We start from the raw sequence: 18,039 nt of genomic DNA, 5'->3' as shown, positions 1-18,039 counted from the left end.
GATTAGTTTTAATTCATGCAGTAAAAGCTTTATAATAAAATGAAATGTTAAAACAGCATATTTGGTTTTTAATTAAACTAAGATTTACTAATCTTTGAGTTGAAAACCGCCATAGAATAATTACTCTGCATTTTTAATAGCAGCATCTTCAAATGCTAGAAGGGAACAATCATAAAGAAATGAGATAGATAAATTTCAGATGGAGCAAGTTTACAAATAAGTGAGGCACCATCAATCTCTGTGCTAATGCGAGATAGAGAACGCAAGCATAAACATAAATACTTCAAAGGATGCTGCATTATGTGTCCATGAATAATGCCGTTTGAGTCTCTCACTCACCTCAAAAAGTTTGTTGCATTCCATTATCATGTGAGCAAGTCCCTGAGTAGCTGCCAGGTTTTCACTGAGATCCTTCTGATCTGGCTTCCCTGTTGCATATTTTTTCTGTATTACTCTGTAATTGAATTCAATATCTCAGGTAAAAAGAGCTGCATCTTTTCAATACAAAAGCAAACATAGTGGCAGGATGTTCTTAACACCAGAGCAAAAAGTCTATCTTTAAACTTCTGTTTATCACAAAGACTGTTCAGACCACTGGGCCTTTTTTAAAGGAAAAATGTACCTAAAGCATTATTGCAGCAAAGATAAAGCAGAAAAGACTATGTATGTCCTGCATTAGGCATTATATATTTTGGAAAGGATTTCCAGCAGGCACAATGCTACTGCTTGAAGTTCTTGCTCAGAAAATGTTATACATGTACACAGCTATAAATCTCAGTGTATTCTAAATCAGACAGGAAAAAATGTCAGAAGGGACATCAAGTTGGGACCACTTATGTTTAGCAAGTCTATGTCCTGCTTAGTCTACACTCACTGCATTATACATCTTAACATGGTCTGAAATAAACTCAGCGATACAAACGAGATCAAGATTTCCTGATCTGCCATCCCGCATTTGTCCAGCCAGCTCTTTTAACAAGCACTGCATCTGCAAACATTCATTTCTGCAAACATCCACTGACCGAGAGACTATGTGTTCAAATCCTTCAAAACATGAGCGATCTTGGACTTCACCCAGAGCAAAATCAAGCTCTTTCCCTTCACAGAAGACAACATTACTAATGTAAAACTCACTAATACATCAGTGAAAATTTGCATGAAAGGTTGGCACTTGCATATTCACACTATGCGGACACAAACACCTTGCTGGGCTTGCAAAAATACCTTCAGTGCATGCGCTTCTGGCTACGCAGTGTCTGCTTTTCCCTCTTGCTGAAGCTATGCCCTGGGTAACATGTCACAGAGAGCAGACACCTTGGAAAATTTTATCCTGTATTGCTTTTTTTTTGTCAAGGACAGGCTTACTTATGGTGTTAAGAATGAACTTACCTTGGAGAACTTTCTTTCTTCACTATATTGAGATGGAAGAGGGAAGGGGCCAGACAAACAGCTATGTTCATTGGAGTCATCTGATTCTCCTCCACAGAGGTGACGTCGCTCAGGAAGCACAGCAGTGTCTGCAAAACCTCTCGGTTCTCATCTGACATCAGCATGATGGCTGCCTGCACGGCCTGCAGCCGCTGCTCCTTGGGGACATCTGCAGCAAAGCAAGTGATGTTCAGTGGGGTTAACTGTAAGATCAAAGAAATAGCTGGAAAGGCCATTTACCAAGAAAGAGTCTGAATTTCATTTAAAGTTTATGGAAGGAGCACTCAGTTGGTACTTTTCAGGTTACTTTTGTCCCTTGGGAAGACAGTTCAAAGCACCCAGGGGAGCTTCTGAAAGATACTAAAATGTCCTAAACTGTAGCACAGTTTAATGGAAGAAGTAATGGATATGCTTAAACAGCATCTCAGATTCATTTCTAAAACTACTCTAAGTTTTCTCAGTTTGGATTTGGAGCCTTCCTCTCCATGTTATATATGCTCTATACAATTGAAGAAAAACAACAAAAGTAGATTTATTGTACAGGGTACAGCCACCTTTTAAGCTCTGCCTGTTAATCTTGCACAAGCACTTTATTTTAAAAGCTTTCAGACACGAATGATAAACTGAACACAATGCAATGTCTCTGATTTTCAAGAAGCACCAAGGCCAGGTCTTTCTGGGAAGTCAGAGGAGCCTCTGCCTCTCATCTCAGAGGTTTGTAAACATTAGGCAATGAAGGGCTTTAGGGAAATGGAGAAAGTTCCATCAGTGCTAAGCCACATAGACTGTGACGCTAATCTCATCCCCACTCTGCTGTGCTATAGCAAATCAAACCATTTTGGGTACATGAAAAACATCCTGGATATCTGAAAAAGATGTTCAGTAACTCCCAGAGAACCAGAAATACCTTGCCAGTAAACTAAGAGAGGAAAAATCCTTTTTAACCTCACAGAAATAATTTGTTAAACAGAATGAATGGGAAGAAAACGTCCCAGCTACAACTTTATTTAATTGCAGACGTTACGAAATCCAATTGGTATCCCAGCAATTTTGAACATTTTTCTTTCTGTGAAAGGGATTCTGTCAGTACCATCTAAAACAGAAAAACATATCTGTTGTTGGTCAAGTAGAAAAAAAAACACTGATTTTGTTTTTAATCCAATCATTGTTTTCTGGTGTCAACAAAAGCCCATCTTTTCCTGTTCTCACCTCATTCTAAACAGATCAAGACTTCCTGAATTCCTTCAAAATACTTCTGTAACACAAAAATATCTTTCCAAGCCTTATTCTTTCTCTCACAAATGTATACAGTTATTCAGATTTCTCACTGCAGATCAGTGCAGACTCAGCCTGTGCCCTCTTCTACAGCATCTTCTGTTGGCTGGTAGCACTGTTTCACTGTTCAGCCTTTTGGCTGCTGTGAATCCTAATGCCAGGCTCCTGACGTGGAGATGGGATTCTTTCTGGCTACAGACTTAATAACACTGATGGCATTGAGATCTGCCATATTTCTGTGTTTGTTTGCAGTCTCTCCCATGCCAAGATAGGACACTCCAATTTTCATTGAGCAATAGTTTAAAAGCAGTCTGTTTCCAAGGACATGTAGAACACATCCTTTTTGACACCAGTATTCTCCTCAGTCAGTTCACCGACGGAAGCAATTATGATTGTCATTTTATGAGCACCAATAATTCCTGTTTCTTTTATGAACAAGCTCACTGATGTGCACATAGGCAGACATATCCTGATGCTGAAATGAAAGCAACAAATCCGTGGCTTTTTTATTTCTTTGTGAGATCTTCACATAAAAGCTTTTCAAATAATCAAGTCACAGGAAGGAACAGACTGCACAGGCATGCATTCTCACAGGCATAATGCTTCTCCATGCTCAAAAGACTCACTTATATTTAAAATGCGCACAAAATGGGCTCACAGTTTAAAGAAATGTGGTTTTACATTTTTAATGTTCATGGCCAGTCTTTCTTTCTGCTGTCTTCCTGACTGCAAGGTGAATACATTTAAAGCTTCTTAAGATTTGCATGCTTGCAATATTTTGCCAATTTTAGACAGTTCTAAAAATCTGTCAGCTAAGTATTTTGAGAGCAGAGATGTTCTTTTATGCACCTCAGAGGTGAACATAAAGAATTCCATTCAGCGTTCACACATCAAAATTACTTAGAATTTATGATTCCATAACTTACAATAACTTTGAGCTATATATAGTAATAAATATCATGCTACTTACATTGGTAGATGTGTAGAAAAGTCTCTCCCAGCTTACTTGTGAGGAGGGGTTCTGGCAAGTCACGGAAAAATTGCTTTACCATATCTGCTACATCATATGCTGACTGGTCTTCATAGTTGACATTTTCTGGGGAGCTCTCATTCATCTGACGCAGGGCCTGGATTCGAGACTTCACTCCAGATTTTCGAAACAGACCCACCTAAGAAGGTGCCACGTGGAATGGGACAAAAACCCAAAGTTATTTAAAATATTTTAAAAATTCCCTTTTATGGGAGGTTTTGATTGCAACAAAAGCTATGTTTGCACTAGGCAAGAACAAGAGGAACTCCTGTAGATGCCACAGCCGTGACTTGCCTATGGTCTTGTACACAATTGCATGCTCTAGTGATGGGACTGTAAGAGTTAATCTCACTACAGATCTGTATCAGATGGTAGATGGAGCACTCAGAGTGCATGTGGTTACGCTGTTGCTTGAAGAGCATAAGCAAGATGCTTAGCTGATATAAATCAGCGTGGCTTGCTTGGCTTTGGAAACTGTCTGCTGATTTACTCCAGCTGAGAATCTTGTTCCTCGTCTTTATTTGAGTGTATATTTTGAAGACTAACAAGAAAATATTATGCTCAGCTAAGTAATAAATGCTGTGGCAACAGATTAGTACATCCTGGTTGAGCTTTCAAATCAAGACCAAATCTATTTTTTCCCCTTCCTGCTCTCTGCTTACCCCAAATTCCACTGAAAACCCCAGTCTGAAAGTGGAGGCTGCAGAGGGATTATTTGTGCAGTGTCACTAAGATACATTTTTATCTTGTTTGCTCTCTGTTCTAGAGGAAGTGGTAATTCTTAAAATGAGGCCTGCAAGTGCCTTCACAGCGGTGCTGCCTTTCTACAGAAGTTCTCACAAGTGGAATTCCCCTGGGGCGAATTCCTAAGCCTGAACCACATTATTTATTCCTGAGTTTCCATGCTTTCATTTGGAAAGTGTAAGCACTGTTTTGCCTTCATTTTTGCAGGGGAAAAGGTGAACTATTGAGAAAGATCTATAAAAAAGCACATTTATGGCTTGGATGTCAGCTTTTCTGTGTCTGCTGTCTCACTCTTCAGTTTTCTACACTGTATTCCACTAAGTAAAAAGTGTAAAGGCAAGGAAGTATGCCCTTCATCCTTAATCCTCTCACTTCTGCCAGCAAAGAGGTCACCTGGGTACATGCTCATCCTGAACTGCCTCTCTAGAACACTTCAATCATAAGGTACTTAGGACTTTTGTTAGCTTGTACATTAATAGCACAGATGACATGAATCACACACTGTGCAGCTCTGAGAGGAGATGTATTCGTTTATAAGGAGACGAACTATTACACCAGACTGCAAACAGTGGCAGTGAGCTGTTTCTCTGTATGCCTTCTTATTTGTGAGTGCAGTGCCGCTCGTGATCTAAATTTATATGTAGGGATTAGAGAAGCAGAATTTGCCCTTTGTACATCCTGTGTATTGTATCTCCCTTCACAGGTGAAGCTCTCCTTAGTTTTAACAAAAGAATACAAGAAAGAGCATCTGACTCTTTTCATTTGGTTTTCTCTTTCTCTTCATCCCTTCAAATCCCTTTTCCTCATAGAAATGTGTTCTGAAGACGCAGAAGGACATACGTTAATCCTATCCAAATAATACAACTTGGGTGTGTGGTAGATAAATGCGAGAGCAAAAGCTCAGTTCACTGCTTCGGATGGAAAGCGCTCTTGCTGGTATAAAGCAGCTTTAAAATCTTCCAGCTAAGGCTGATGCAAGAGGTCAGACATCAGATCTCACCAGTGCCATCTCCTGCTGGACAGCATTCTGCTACTCTCGACCTCTGCTTTTATTTGATGATATTCATCTGAACTCTTTTTTTTTTTTTTTAAATAAATTCATTATTAATCAAAAGAGAACCACTTCTTCTCTTGATAGGAAGAGATATTTCATCTCTGTTCTTCAAAATTCTATAAATAAAAATGAGACTATAAATCCAGAGATTTATCAGCGATTAGTTTGGCCCAATCTCTTTATTATCCTCATGCTGTGGATCATCTGCCCTGCAAGCAGCCATATGATGCATGACAGAAATAAAGATGCACTTGACAAAGGCATAGCAGTTTCTACTTCCCAAGTTGAAAATGAGTAATATATCCTACAACTAACGGTGAGGATCCTCGTATCATCTTTAGGCATTTCGGTGTCAGAAGCCAGATCTTACAATGATTTACAGCAACCTCAACTTTACTAAGTGCAGAAGCTCTGATGCCTATTCAGGACTTCTGCAATGCACAGAACAGACACACAAACAAGCTGCTGGGAGGACTGGAGGCTGCTTAGACCTCTGGACAGGCATTTGGAGATTCTGAATTAAATGGGAACAAAAGGAATGACTTTAAAGCAGAGAAACTGAGTTGCCTGGAGGTTTTTGGCCCAGAAAGGCTTTTGGTGGAAGATATTTTAAATTGTCCTGATTTGTACTTCACTTTCTATTCCCAATTCCACCCTGAGGGGAAACTCAAGCTGAGCTGAAATGACCCTTCACGTAGCTCTGATGCTTCCCAGCAACCAAACCCTCCCTCTTGGCACAGATACTTGCCTGAGACTTCCCAGTGACACTGCTTTTGACTGTCTCAAATCTCTTGAGAGCTTTCTCCTCCTCTTTGGTTTTACTCTCCCTTTTACTTTCTTCCTTGTTTACTCCCCAGTCTTTACTTTTTCTTCCTACTGTCTCCCCATCTCCTTTTCTCATGCTTAGACAATTATCTTCTCCTCCAGTTTCATCACTGATTCTAGGTTTGCTGCCTCACTGTTTTTCTTACACGGGGTTTCCCAGCTCAGTCCACAAAAACAGCTTAACACAGAGATAACCAGGAATGTTAGCTCTTCAGTGTATTTTTTTTCACTTTTCTCTATTAATCTTCAATTCCATCCTCTACCAACGCATTTTCAACAAGGTATCCATCCCACCCCTTGTATCCTGCACTTCATGTTTTAAGAGAGATCTCATCTCACTTCTCTTTCAACACCCAAGAGTTAGATATCAAGGTCTGACCAATATACGGTTTCTTTGTAGTCAACAGAAAGACAGGAAGTTCTGCCTATTTCTTCCCACTAGCTGCAGAAGGAAACAGATGTGATTCACAGCTAGACATTTAATGTTCAGACTTCCGTTCTGGCGAACATGACTGTTACATAATATCACAAGACACATATAGGACAACTGAGTGATCAGAAGCAGGCAGCATGAGATTATGAAAGGCTGGTCCTGCCTGACTAACTTGATCTCCTGTGATAAGATGACCCATTCATAGATAAGGGAAAGGCTGTAGGTGTTGCTTTCTGGGATCTTAGTAAAGTTTCCCACACTGTTTTCCTGGAATAACTGACTGTTCATGGCTTGGACAGACGTACAGCTCACTGGGTGAAGAACTGGCTGGATGGCCAGTGCTTAAACAGTCCTAGTGAATGGGGTTCAGTTCAGTAGGAAGACAGTCAGCAGTGGCACTACCCTGGGCTCACTACTGGGGCCAGCTTTATTTAACATTTTTATCTGTGATCTAGATGAAGGAATAGAGTGCACCCTCAGTAACTTTACAGATAACACCAAGTGAGGCGAGATTGTTGACATGCTTTAGGGCAGGAAGGCTCTGCAGAGGGATCTGGGTAAGATGGATCAACAGGCTGAATCCAACTGCATGTCATTCAACAATGATAAGTGTCAGATCCCACATTTCTGTAATAACAACCCCATGCAGTGGTACAGGCTTTTAGAATAGTGGCTGGAAAGTCACTCAGCAGAAAAAGACAAGGCAATGCTGGTCAACAGGTGAGTGAAAATGAGCCAGCAGTGTGCTCAGGTGTCCAAGGCTGATGTCATCCTGGCTTGTATCAGAAATAGCATAGTCATCAGGACAAGAAAAGTGATTGTCCCTTTGTATTCAACACTGATAAACCTGCACCTTGAATACTGTGCTCAGTTTTGGGCCCCTCACTACAAGAGAGATATTCATTTGCGCAAGTGTGTGCAGAGAAGAGCAACAAAGCTGCAGAAGAGTCTAGAAAACAAGGAGTGACTGAGGAAAGAGGATTAGGCTAGATTGGAGAAGAGGAGGCTAAATGAAGACTTCATCGCTCTCTTCAACTACTACAGCTACTTGAAAGATGACTGCATCAAGTAGAGTGTTGGTCTCTTTGCTGAAGTGACAATAGGATGTGAAGAAACAGTCCCAAGTTATGCCAGGGGAGGTTTAGGTTGGATATGAGGAAGATTTTCTTCATTGGAAGGGACTGCCCTGGGAAGTGGTGGAGTCTCAGTACCTGGAGGTACTTAAGAGATGAGCGGGTACGGTATAAGGGACATGATTTAGCGATGGAATACAGTAGGTCAGGTTGATAGTTGGACTTGGTGATCCTGAAGGTCCTTTTCCAATGAAGATTCTATGATTCTATAAACATTACAACTTGAACAGCAGACAGAATAAGGATCAGAAACAGAACTGACCACTTCCACCCACACCCTGTTTGCTCAGAGCCAGGAATGTCTGCAGACTAAAATGCTGGTTGCTCCTTTTTGAACTTGAAACTATCAAAGAGCATTTACAGAAGAGGTTATATGACATGATGCCAACAACAGTAAAGAACTGAACTCAGTGAGCCAGGGGGTTTCTCTCAACCCTACGTTCATCATTCTTAGTGGAAGAACAATAAAAATATGATGACTATGTCCTTGCTCTGTAAGTAAAGGGAGTGAAAACATCCAAAATACTTTGAGCATACAGGCCCCCCAATTGGCTTGTTGCAGCTAAGAACGCTATAAAAGGAAATGTACCATAATGGCTTTGGCATTGAACCCGTGCTGACCCAAATCTATCTGGATATGTCTGACTTTGTCAACAGAATACTTGGAATATTTTGCTGAGTTTGCTCTCTGTTCTTGGACTTTTTTTTCTTTGCTAAGTAAATAAAACTTTTTGTACCATATCTTGTGAAATGGTGAATGCATTTAACTCTTAATGGCAAAAATGAAGCATAAACACTGCAAATACAAGTAGAAAAAGGGACTCCTGAGCTTTTTCCAGGACTGACTCAATTGACATGAAAATCTCACATCATTCCCAGAGGCAGATCATTGTATACAAGTCATCAGGACTGTTACATCTACAAGAATTCAACTAATTCATTGAATACAAATTCCAAAATAACAAACAATCAGTATTGGTACCAAGTAACAAATCAATGGAAGAGATCTGGGCCCAACATGAGGTATAAGACTTCAAATAATTCTGATAATAAGTACAAAAAGGTTCACGACTGTTTGCTTAGTGTTTTTATAGAAAAATCAACCATATTCCTGGTAGCAAAGTTCTCACCTGATCTAAACAGTTGCCTCTTAAGTAATGTAGTGCTTGCTGAATGCTTTGGGGAAGAGGCTGTCCTGTTCTCTGGACATGAACTATCAGAGGCACGCCAAAGACGTTCTTGTCCTTGTAGTCAGGGACTTTCATCCGCTTCATGAACTTTGGTACAGACCTGAAAATTGATGTGAACAGAGTGCATCAAAATATTTGAATATTTACAGAGCATTTCTGAGTAACACTGCAAGCAGAAATTGGTAACTGGGACCAGTTCCTATTTTATAAAGATGATCAAGTAATTTTCAACGGGCAATATACAATCTGTATAATCTGTGGACATCTTAACAACTTTTATAGATTGTTGGCCTCTGGCTCTAAGATATAGCATAACAGTTAGCTTTAGCAAAACACATTTACTGTGCAGTTGTCATCCAGCTGAAACCAACATAATTTAAAACATCTATTAAGGATTCAAAGGAATAGCACAGGATAGTGGAGCGGGTATCTAAAAGAAAATGAAGTTCAGTTCTCTTGTGTACTGAACCATGTTTTATAGTATTAGTTACGTAACTTAGTATTTCCATTGTCGAATAATTTACAGTAATAAAGGATTGGTGGGAAATCCCTACGTGTCTGACGCATCCCTGGTGTCATACAGTTGATTCTAGCCAAGTTACTTAAGTGAAGCTGTTAAGCATGCTTTCTTCCGTAACCAATGGTGAAAATGAAAGAAACTGGATTCCCCCTGTCAGAGTCATGACTTCAGTGGAATTAAAAAGAAAAAAAAAAAAAAAGAATATGACCTGAATATGATGAAGATTTTCTTTTCCGTGTGAGAAGGAAATAAAACTAAGATTAAATGACCTATTGAAGGAAAACAACATATAGATCTAAGCTATTTATAGTGTCCCACTGCTTCTAAATTTTTAAGAGACAGATTATAAACTGAAGAAAGATTTGTCAGGGAAGGAAACCTCAGTACAACCAGCAAAATCTAGAATTTGCTGTATTCTAATCTGCCTGTTTGGTGTTGTGTAAAGTGAGACTCATTTCAGCACAGACAAGTTGTCACCTAGACAAAGGGAACTTCACCAAAAGAGAACTGCAAGCTGGGGGCTCACCTTACTGAATTTTAGCTCTTAAAAATAGATTTCACAAAGAGTTAGCAGTCCTGACTGCCTCTACAACCAATGTGGAGTAAGACACCTTTGGAGATTGACCCAAACATTCTGGCTTGGAATGAGTTGCTTTTGAGGTTGCCTGTCTTCTTCCACTGACCACAGAGGCAGCCAACCTGATTTGCTCAGATTAGACTTACAAATTTTTGGAGTGGCTGATGTGTTTGAGGTGGTTCTCACATGTAGTCCCTTGTATCTATTTCTCCACTTCTGAACACAAACTTGTCTCATTTAGCCCTCAGAAGAATTTATGGCAATTTTGGTGAAGTCTTTTGAAAGTGGAAATCATAATGTAAATGTCAAGTCATGTTATTTTTTTTGTCACAGAATCCATATATTAGCAGAAAAAACATTCTTTTCATTATTTCTCAGGTACTTATAATCTCTTGTGTATGTACATTTCTGTTCCAGGCTGCCTTAGACTGTATGCTCCATCAGGGTCAGTATGTAGATTTCTGTAGCTGGTTGGATACAAAAGGGCCATGTTGCCACCATTCCTGTCCATCTTACCCTGACTCCACTGTCCTAGTGACCAGGCAGGTGTTACAGCTGTTACAACTAGAAGCTCACTTTAATGCAAGTCCAGACCTAGGGTAAGTGTATGTCTTTCTATTTGTATTTGAAATTCTTCAAACTGTTCTAACTGTTCTTTTAAAGCACAAACAAAACAATATCAAATACATGAAATACTATCAGCAGATGTTTCTATTTGAATCACAAAATCAATTGTGGGGAAGACTTATTGTAAACACTTCCTCTTTTCAATCACTCTCCTCCTACTCCTGTTTATTTTTTGGAACAAAAGCGTTGCTAGAGAAGCTGAGGTTGTTTCTCTGTTAAGAGCACAGGAATGAAGTTCGATCTCCAGGATCTGACCTGGCCACTGAGTCACTAGGTAGCAACAGATTAAAAGAGACAGTTTCAAGCGCTACAATTACTGTCAGTTGTACCTCCCAACTGTATTAAATCAGTTTACTATCACAATAATAGGATTAGAAATAACTATTTCCTTCTAAATATATCTCTTCTGCAGATACTGATGGTACTCACCAGGTCCAGCCATGTTTGTTTGACATGGAGTACTTTTCCATGATGGCTGTAAGACGAAGTAGAGAGAATTTTTGCAGCAGATTCAGCTGGGCTGCTGACTGATTGCTGATGTGAAGTGATGCGATGGAGTTGCTCAGATGATGAGAAATTTGGAAACTATGCCATCGTAATTGCCTTTAGGAAAAACAAAAACCAAAAAACAATAGAAAAACAGAACTCTTATTTGGGCAGAAAAAGATAGTATACTGTGAGATAAGGCAATGTACGAAACATGCAAAAACATACATTACCATGCATGCTGTGTCAACTGAAAGAAAATATAGCTTGGAGGCATACAAAACAATGTTTGATCTTTTTATTTTGGAAATATTCAAGCTTTTCTTTTCTTTTTTTTTTTACATTATATTCCCAAGAGGGTGAGGGTCTCATATATGTACTAAAGGAAGGAGTGTGACCTCTTACGCCCATTAGCCTACACACTTCAACAGTATGTGGGAGTTCCAGATTAAAATATTCTCTTCCTGACTCAGAAATGAGATTTGATGCCTGGTCCCTAACCTCTCAGGAGAACAGTCTAACCACCAAGGTATTTGTAGATTAAGTTCTCCAACCAGCTCTATTTTTAAATACTGGAGGTCTTTTCAGAGAAGGGATTGAACACTGAGTCTCCTAGGGAAGACTGATAACCACCAAGCTACTGAGACACTCACATCTTCTCTTTATTCCAATGTATTTTCTCTAAATACTGTATATATTGAAAAAAACCCAACAACCTCCTTTCAGTTTCTTGTTTTGCTAAACATGAATTCTGACATAATTCATACAAACTTTGACACAGCTTATTTACTTAGCAGCTTACCCCGAGTTCACTTGCTTGTGACAGTGGTGAGCAACCACAGGCAGCAATAAACTACGGCATGGAAGAATTCTCTTTGAGGTTTCAAGACTGACTGCAGATCAGAAAGTAACAGGTATTTGCTCACTGCTTCTGCACACACAAACCCACAGCAGTATGGATCTGCAAAGGCCTTTACCCAGAGCCGTGCTCCCTTGGCTCAGCAGAACTGATCCTGACTTTCTATTAACAGGTTAATTGTATACCAGATATGCGAGAGACTGGGGCAGGGTAGGGAAATACTCTTTGTGAATAAAGGGTCATATTTTTAAAGTAGACCAGAGCCTAAAAAAGTGCATGAGACTACTGAAACATACACACTGGAGTACATAGTTTGAAAGACAAATTGAAAATAAGATTGCAAAATATATACAGAGTTCTATTATGTAATTGAATATTACAGATCAAGAGAGAAAAAAAAAAACCCTTAGTTTGCCAATTCTCCACTGATTGCATTTAAAAAATTCCACAGTAGGATGCATTTTCTCCAGAACTCCCACACTTTCCCTGGGAAGTCCCCTTTCCCATACAGGATGTACAACTGTAATGATGTAATTATGTCAACCTTATGACTCCTGAACTGAGAGCTTCTGTTTCATTTGTCATATTTCACAGCCTGTCTTATTGTTAATGAAAGAGGAAAGATGGATTTCCATACCAAATTTTGCTACCAACCTGCTTGGCCTTGTGAGAGATGCTCCCACTCCAGAGTCTCTCCTCTCTCTAACACCAGTAGCCTCTGATTCATTCAGGGATGTTCCATCTCTGTCCATGTCACTTGGTGTGGTCCGGCCATCAGAGACAGAGTTTCCTTCAAAATCAAGTGTGATCTGTGTGGTTGACTGGAAAGGTAACGATGGAGACTCTCTGACTGACACATCATCAACTGGCAGACCCGGCAACACATTTTTTGACCAACCATCTACTACATCCCGGAGTCCATTGACGTGTTGCAAAATGTCATCTAAATGAGGAAAAAGTTCACCTTTTTCTAAATCCAGAAGGTCTCCAGTACTAGCATACAAGTGGGAACCTGGCACATTGTCGTAAATACTAATTCTGCTCTCCTTAGGACAGCAAGCCATCAGTCCAGTCTCTTTTGGAGTAGAGCAGTTCTGTTTTCCCAAAGAGACGCTGCCCGTCCTCCAGTTTACACCATTACTGTTGTCTGTAGGTGAGAGGCTTTCAATAGAAAGTGCCTTTGGGAAGGTCCCTGGTTTGTGGTCCTTGGGAATATGCACAACCAAGTTCTCTTGGGAATGAAATTCATTTTTGCGGTTTTGGTCCACCACTTGCCGTAAAGCTGTTCCTGCCAGAACATCTAGATCATCCAGGTACATCCCACCTCTCTTGTTCGCTTCATGACATTTGCGTTCCTTCAAACATGGTGTGCTCACCCCACTGCTGCTGTTTTCAGACTGACTGCTTTCACTGCTGGATTTGGCAGAAAAGGAAAGTCCTCTTTTGCCTGAATCTTGTGCTAAGTTTTGGAGATCCCCATTGACTATCTGTACACAGTGCATGTCCTTCAAAGATTTCGGCTCACGCTGAAGAACAGGTCTGCTTATCTCTAAAGGACCTGCTCTTCCCGAGCCTTTTAGTTTTCCATGCACACCTTTTGCTTTTAGTGTCTCCATACGCTTTAGAAAGGTTTTTGTTTTGGTTCGCATTGGTTTCTCATTCTTAACATTGTCCTTGGGGGACAGAGCAGTGCTTATCACCATTAAGTCTGGCAGCAGTGTGCTCTCATGCTGGCCAGAGCAGTTGCAGGTCTCCCTGGCGATGCTGCTAATGCTGGACGGACTCCTGTTGTCGCTTCCCCCACTGCTCTCACTGTGAACAGATGAGACCTCAGGTTCACTCAGATCTGTAAGGACACTCTCACTGCTTGTTGTATTTTTCATTTTAATATCCCCAGAAGATCCATGTCTGTCTGATTGGTGAAGTAAAGCATCAATGTCGTCCACTCGAGACCATCGTCTGCTTGTTCTTTGGAAAGTCCATTTATTACTGATAGCACAGAGGTCTTCTTCATCTGAATCTTCACTCTAGAAAACAGCAAGTGGCATACATTAAAAGCAGATATTTTTCTTGTTTGTCTTTTTTTTTTTTTTAAATTAATGTGACTCTGCTGATTCATGTGAGCAACAGCTTGCAAGGTCTCCTTGAACTGAGTCTCATGAAAGATCAGCCATCAGCCCCTTCATAACAGCCTTTTCCATTTAACTGTAAAGATTGCAGTGAGCATCTTAACACGTATGTAATAAAAGCCTTATCTTTGTTAGGGAGATTATGAGTCCTATCAATATCTCTTCGCTTTTGTGGGGTGATTTGCCTAGACCGTACACTGTAGAGGATTGATGCTCATAGTGACTGTGCATAAAAAAAAAAAAGGTTTTTAAAGATCCAAGCAGGGATGGTGTTAAGATACACAGCAGTACAGACTGGGCAGCAGCTGGGCACTACAGCAAGGCGAGCCATTCAAGTACGCAAGATAGAAAATACCCAATGCTGCACTTAGTTTTGCAGAGAGAACTGAGTAATCATTTGCAAGAGCAGCAATAATCTTCACAGAGCATGTGAATATAACAAGCCTTGTTTCAGAAACACATCTCCAGATAAACAGCTGCAATGCTTAAAATAACAGTAAAAAAAACCCAAACTTTTGGAGGCATTGCTCAAAGTATGCCTGAGGGCAGGTGTGGGGAAGAGGAGCATGATCAGAAGGCTGGAGCACCTCTCCTATGAGGAAAGATTGAGGGAACTGGGATTCTTTAGCTTGGAGAAGAGAAGGCTCTGGGGAGACCTCATTGTGGCCTTCCAGTACTTGAAGGGAGCGTATAATCAGGAGGGGGAATGGCTGTTTATGAGGGTGGATTGTGATAGGACAGAGGGGGATGGTTTTAAACTGAGACAGGGGAGGTTGAGGTTAGATATTAGGAGGATGTTCTTCACTCAGAGGGTGATGATGCACTAGCACAGGCTGCCCAAGGAGGTTGTGGATGCCCCATCCCTGGAGGCATTCAAGGCCAGGCTGGATGTGGGTCTGGGCAGCCTGGTCTGGTGGTTGGCGATCCTGCACGTAGCAGAGGGGTTGAAACTAGATGATCTTTGAGGTCCTTTTCAACCCAGGCCATTCAATGATTCTATGAAGAGGAGCAGCAATGCTCAGTCCTAGATGGTGCAGTGTCCAGTGCTGAGGTGAGCCCTCAGCCTCAGACATACAGTATTGTGCTTATGCTTTGGCAGTTCCAGGAGCTAATATAAACTGCAGACAACATGTACCTTGAAAAATTTGGATCGGAAAGTTCTCCCTATGACATTTCTCTTGTCTGCTTTCCCAAACAAACAAGACACATCTTCAGCAGGAAGCATGCAGCTTTGAACTTGCTGCACTCACAGGATGCAAAGCCCACAGATGCTAATAGTATCCTTTCCTTGACTTTCAACCAGATTAATACTGCATTATTCCTGTACATTTGTTTCACGGCAGAGCAAACTAACTTCACCTATATGGCATCCACACAGCTCTTCACATTCTTGGAAGCTGGCAGAAGGCAGTAAAATTTTACAGGCTGTCAGACCAAAACAAGGTGTCAAACCAGAAAGACTATTTTGGGAATGGAAAACAACTTATTTTAAAAGTCTATGATTAGAAGTAATTTTAAATGAAGTTTTGATGGTGAAATTATCTCCCATCTCTGACTAGATCTCCACTAGCCGGTCTAATTGAAAAATGTAAAACAAATTTTATCAGAACCTCTAAACCTTAAATAATATGAAGCTTCAAGAGATGGAGGTTGGGATCAGCAACGAGTCAGGTCTCCTTGTTGCCACAAGTTCTTCCTGGCTTATCACTTCAAGTCAGCCAGATGTTTTAGATCACATACAAACTACAAAATGTTCTGTCTGTTAATGTTGAGACACACAACTCCTGCAGCTGGTGTTAGTGTATGGGAATGGATGGATATTTTAGTTCTGCTGCTAGCTAGAGAGAAAAATTAAGCAGCAAGTGATGCAGCAGGAAAGGGACTAGAGAAGGCTAATGCTACTTCGGCTGTTTTGTCTGTGGGGAAGAAATGGAGTATCAGCCAGTTCTACCTTCATTTCAGCTTGGCAGTTTGCTCTAAGCATATACAGACTGGTTGACTGCACAGACTGAGGCACTTAAAAATCCATCTATTGTGGCCTTCATAGTGCCACAAAGTGGATATTTTAGAAACCACAGGGGTACATACTTGAAAATATTTAGTGGTGATTATATCTACAAAGCACATCGCTGCTGAAGTGTCGATGGCACTAATCGATGGAATAAAAAGATATATTTTTATTTATTATACATCCCAATAAACAAAAGGGACCTTAAAGAAGATTCTTGGCTGACACAAATCCCTGTAGCTGCTCTGACATTACTGCATGACCTCACAGGGCTCAGCCTGTATTTTTTTACAAGCTGGAGTTGATTAAACTAGCCCAAATGGTGGAGGCATTGTGAAAAACAAGAGGAGTGCATAGAGCAGGAGAAGACAGAAATAAATATAAATTTGGTGGTGAATGTACTTTAAATAATTTTTAGAGGAAAATAAGTTTGTTTGTTTTTTTTTTATATATATATAGAGATGAGTCCAAATGGATATTGGCAGTAAACAAGTTTTGCAACTAACCACAACAAAAAGAGGATTACATTCTGCCCAAGAACCAGTCAGAAAATATAGAGGATGTTTGGTGTTGAGAAGAAAAAAGAAAAGATTTAATGTAGTGCTTGAATTGGTAATGAAACATGGTTGTGCTCCATCAGAAGAAAAATCAAACGAATTATCTGGATACTGAAATGCTACCATGGTGACTCACTCCAAATTCGGCTGCACTGTGTGTCCTGTGACATAATGTGCTTTTTCTTCGGATGGAATTAGTAGAAATTCTGGAACCCACAAACATCCTGAATGACCCAGTGTTCTTGTTATACATCAGAGCGCCCTGACAAATGAGACAGTCCCCCAAAAATGCGGGGAGCACTTTGCCAGCTGACGTGTCACCAGCTACGGGGACAGTCTGAAAGGCACGATTCATTTCACATGGAGGAGCACAGATCTTGCAGCACTGAGTGTGTATTTCTTCTGACCTAGGTCAAAATCAAGTGCACAGCTTTGGAGCACATTCAAAAGCCAATTTAATACCACTATGCTTGGGAAGACGAGAAGGGGCAAATTTCTTGAGCAGAGACTGATAACATTTGCCAAAGAGAAAGAGTTTTTGGCTCACGGATTTGTCACAGCTGATTTAAAATGGTACGGGTGTTTGACTGAGAGTGTACTTTCCTCAGATACAGAGGGATGCTAACAAAAGGCAAAAAGTAGGTTTATTTGCAGTGGATTTTTGCCACATTTTTCCAGCTGGGGGCAGGAATTCTCATAAATTGACAGCTGCAGAAGGCAGTTAATCCAAAAGCTAATCTCTGCCTGTCCAAATCGCTTACAGACATACTTGCAACACATATACGAGGGTTTCTACGTGCATATTGATGAAGCCAACAGGAAGAGAGCAGCCCGAGGCATGAGTGCACCTTCTAGCATGAAGCAGGTGGTGGGGAATGCTCACCCTCACTGGCTTCCACAGTCACCTCCTCTGGCAGCTTGCTTGGCTGTACTTGGGTGGATTGCTCAAGCAGCTGCTCTATTCCTGTGCAAACCTGTTATGCTGAACCTCCAAAGCAAGCTGATTTTGCATTTCGTTGTTCAGGTCACCATAAAGACTATAAAGAAAGGCAGTTGCTACTACAAAAACAAAAAAAGTTTACTTGATTCAATCTTTAATTCCAGACCCAACTTTCAGCTTTTACACTTGCATTTATATTTTCTTTTGTCAGCAGTCCTTCCTCC

General features: G+C 40.5%; 1 protein-coding gene across 3 annotated transcripts in view; it reads right to left on the bottom strand.

Moving 5' to 3' along the window:
* STARD13 (StAR related lipid transfer domain containing 13) overlaps positions 1-18,039 on the bottom strand; it is a 299,408-nt gene that overhangs the window by 10,445 nt on the left and 270,924 nt on the right. For all 3 annotated transcript variants that reach the window (XM_042838691.1, XM_042838692.1, XM_042838693.1), the window contains 6 exons: positions 12,836-14,208; positions 11,266-11,439; positions 9,053-9,212; positions 3,674-3,872; positions 1,390-1,597; positions 340-454 (listed from right to left, as the gene is read on the bottom strand). In XM_042838691.1, coding sequence (XP_042694625.1) covers positions 340-454; positions 1,390-1,597; positions 3,674-3,872; positions 9,053-9,212; positions 11,266-11,439; positions 12,836-14,208 — 2,229 coding nt within the window. The remainder of the gene's footprint in view (positions 1-339; positions 455-1,389; positions 1,598-3,673; positions 3,873-9,052; positions 9,213-11,265; positions 11,440-12,835; positions 14,209-18,039) is intronic.

Source organism: Centrocercus urophasianus, unplaced genomic scaffold (assembly GCF_019232065.1).
Source record: "Centrocercus urophasianus isolate 14NV4802_14NV808 unplaced genomic scaffold, USGS_Curo_1.0 seq_9, whole genome shotgun sequence".
In the NCBI taxonomy this organism is placed as follows: Eukaryota; Metazoa; Chordata; class Aves; order Galliformes; family Phasianidae; genus Centrocercus; species Centrocercus urophasianus.
This window is presented reverse-complemented; position numbering and strand designations above follow the sequence as displayed.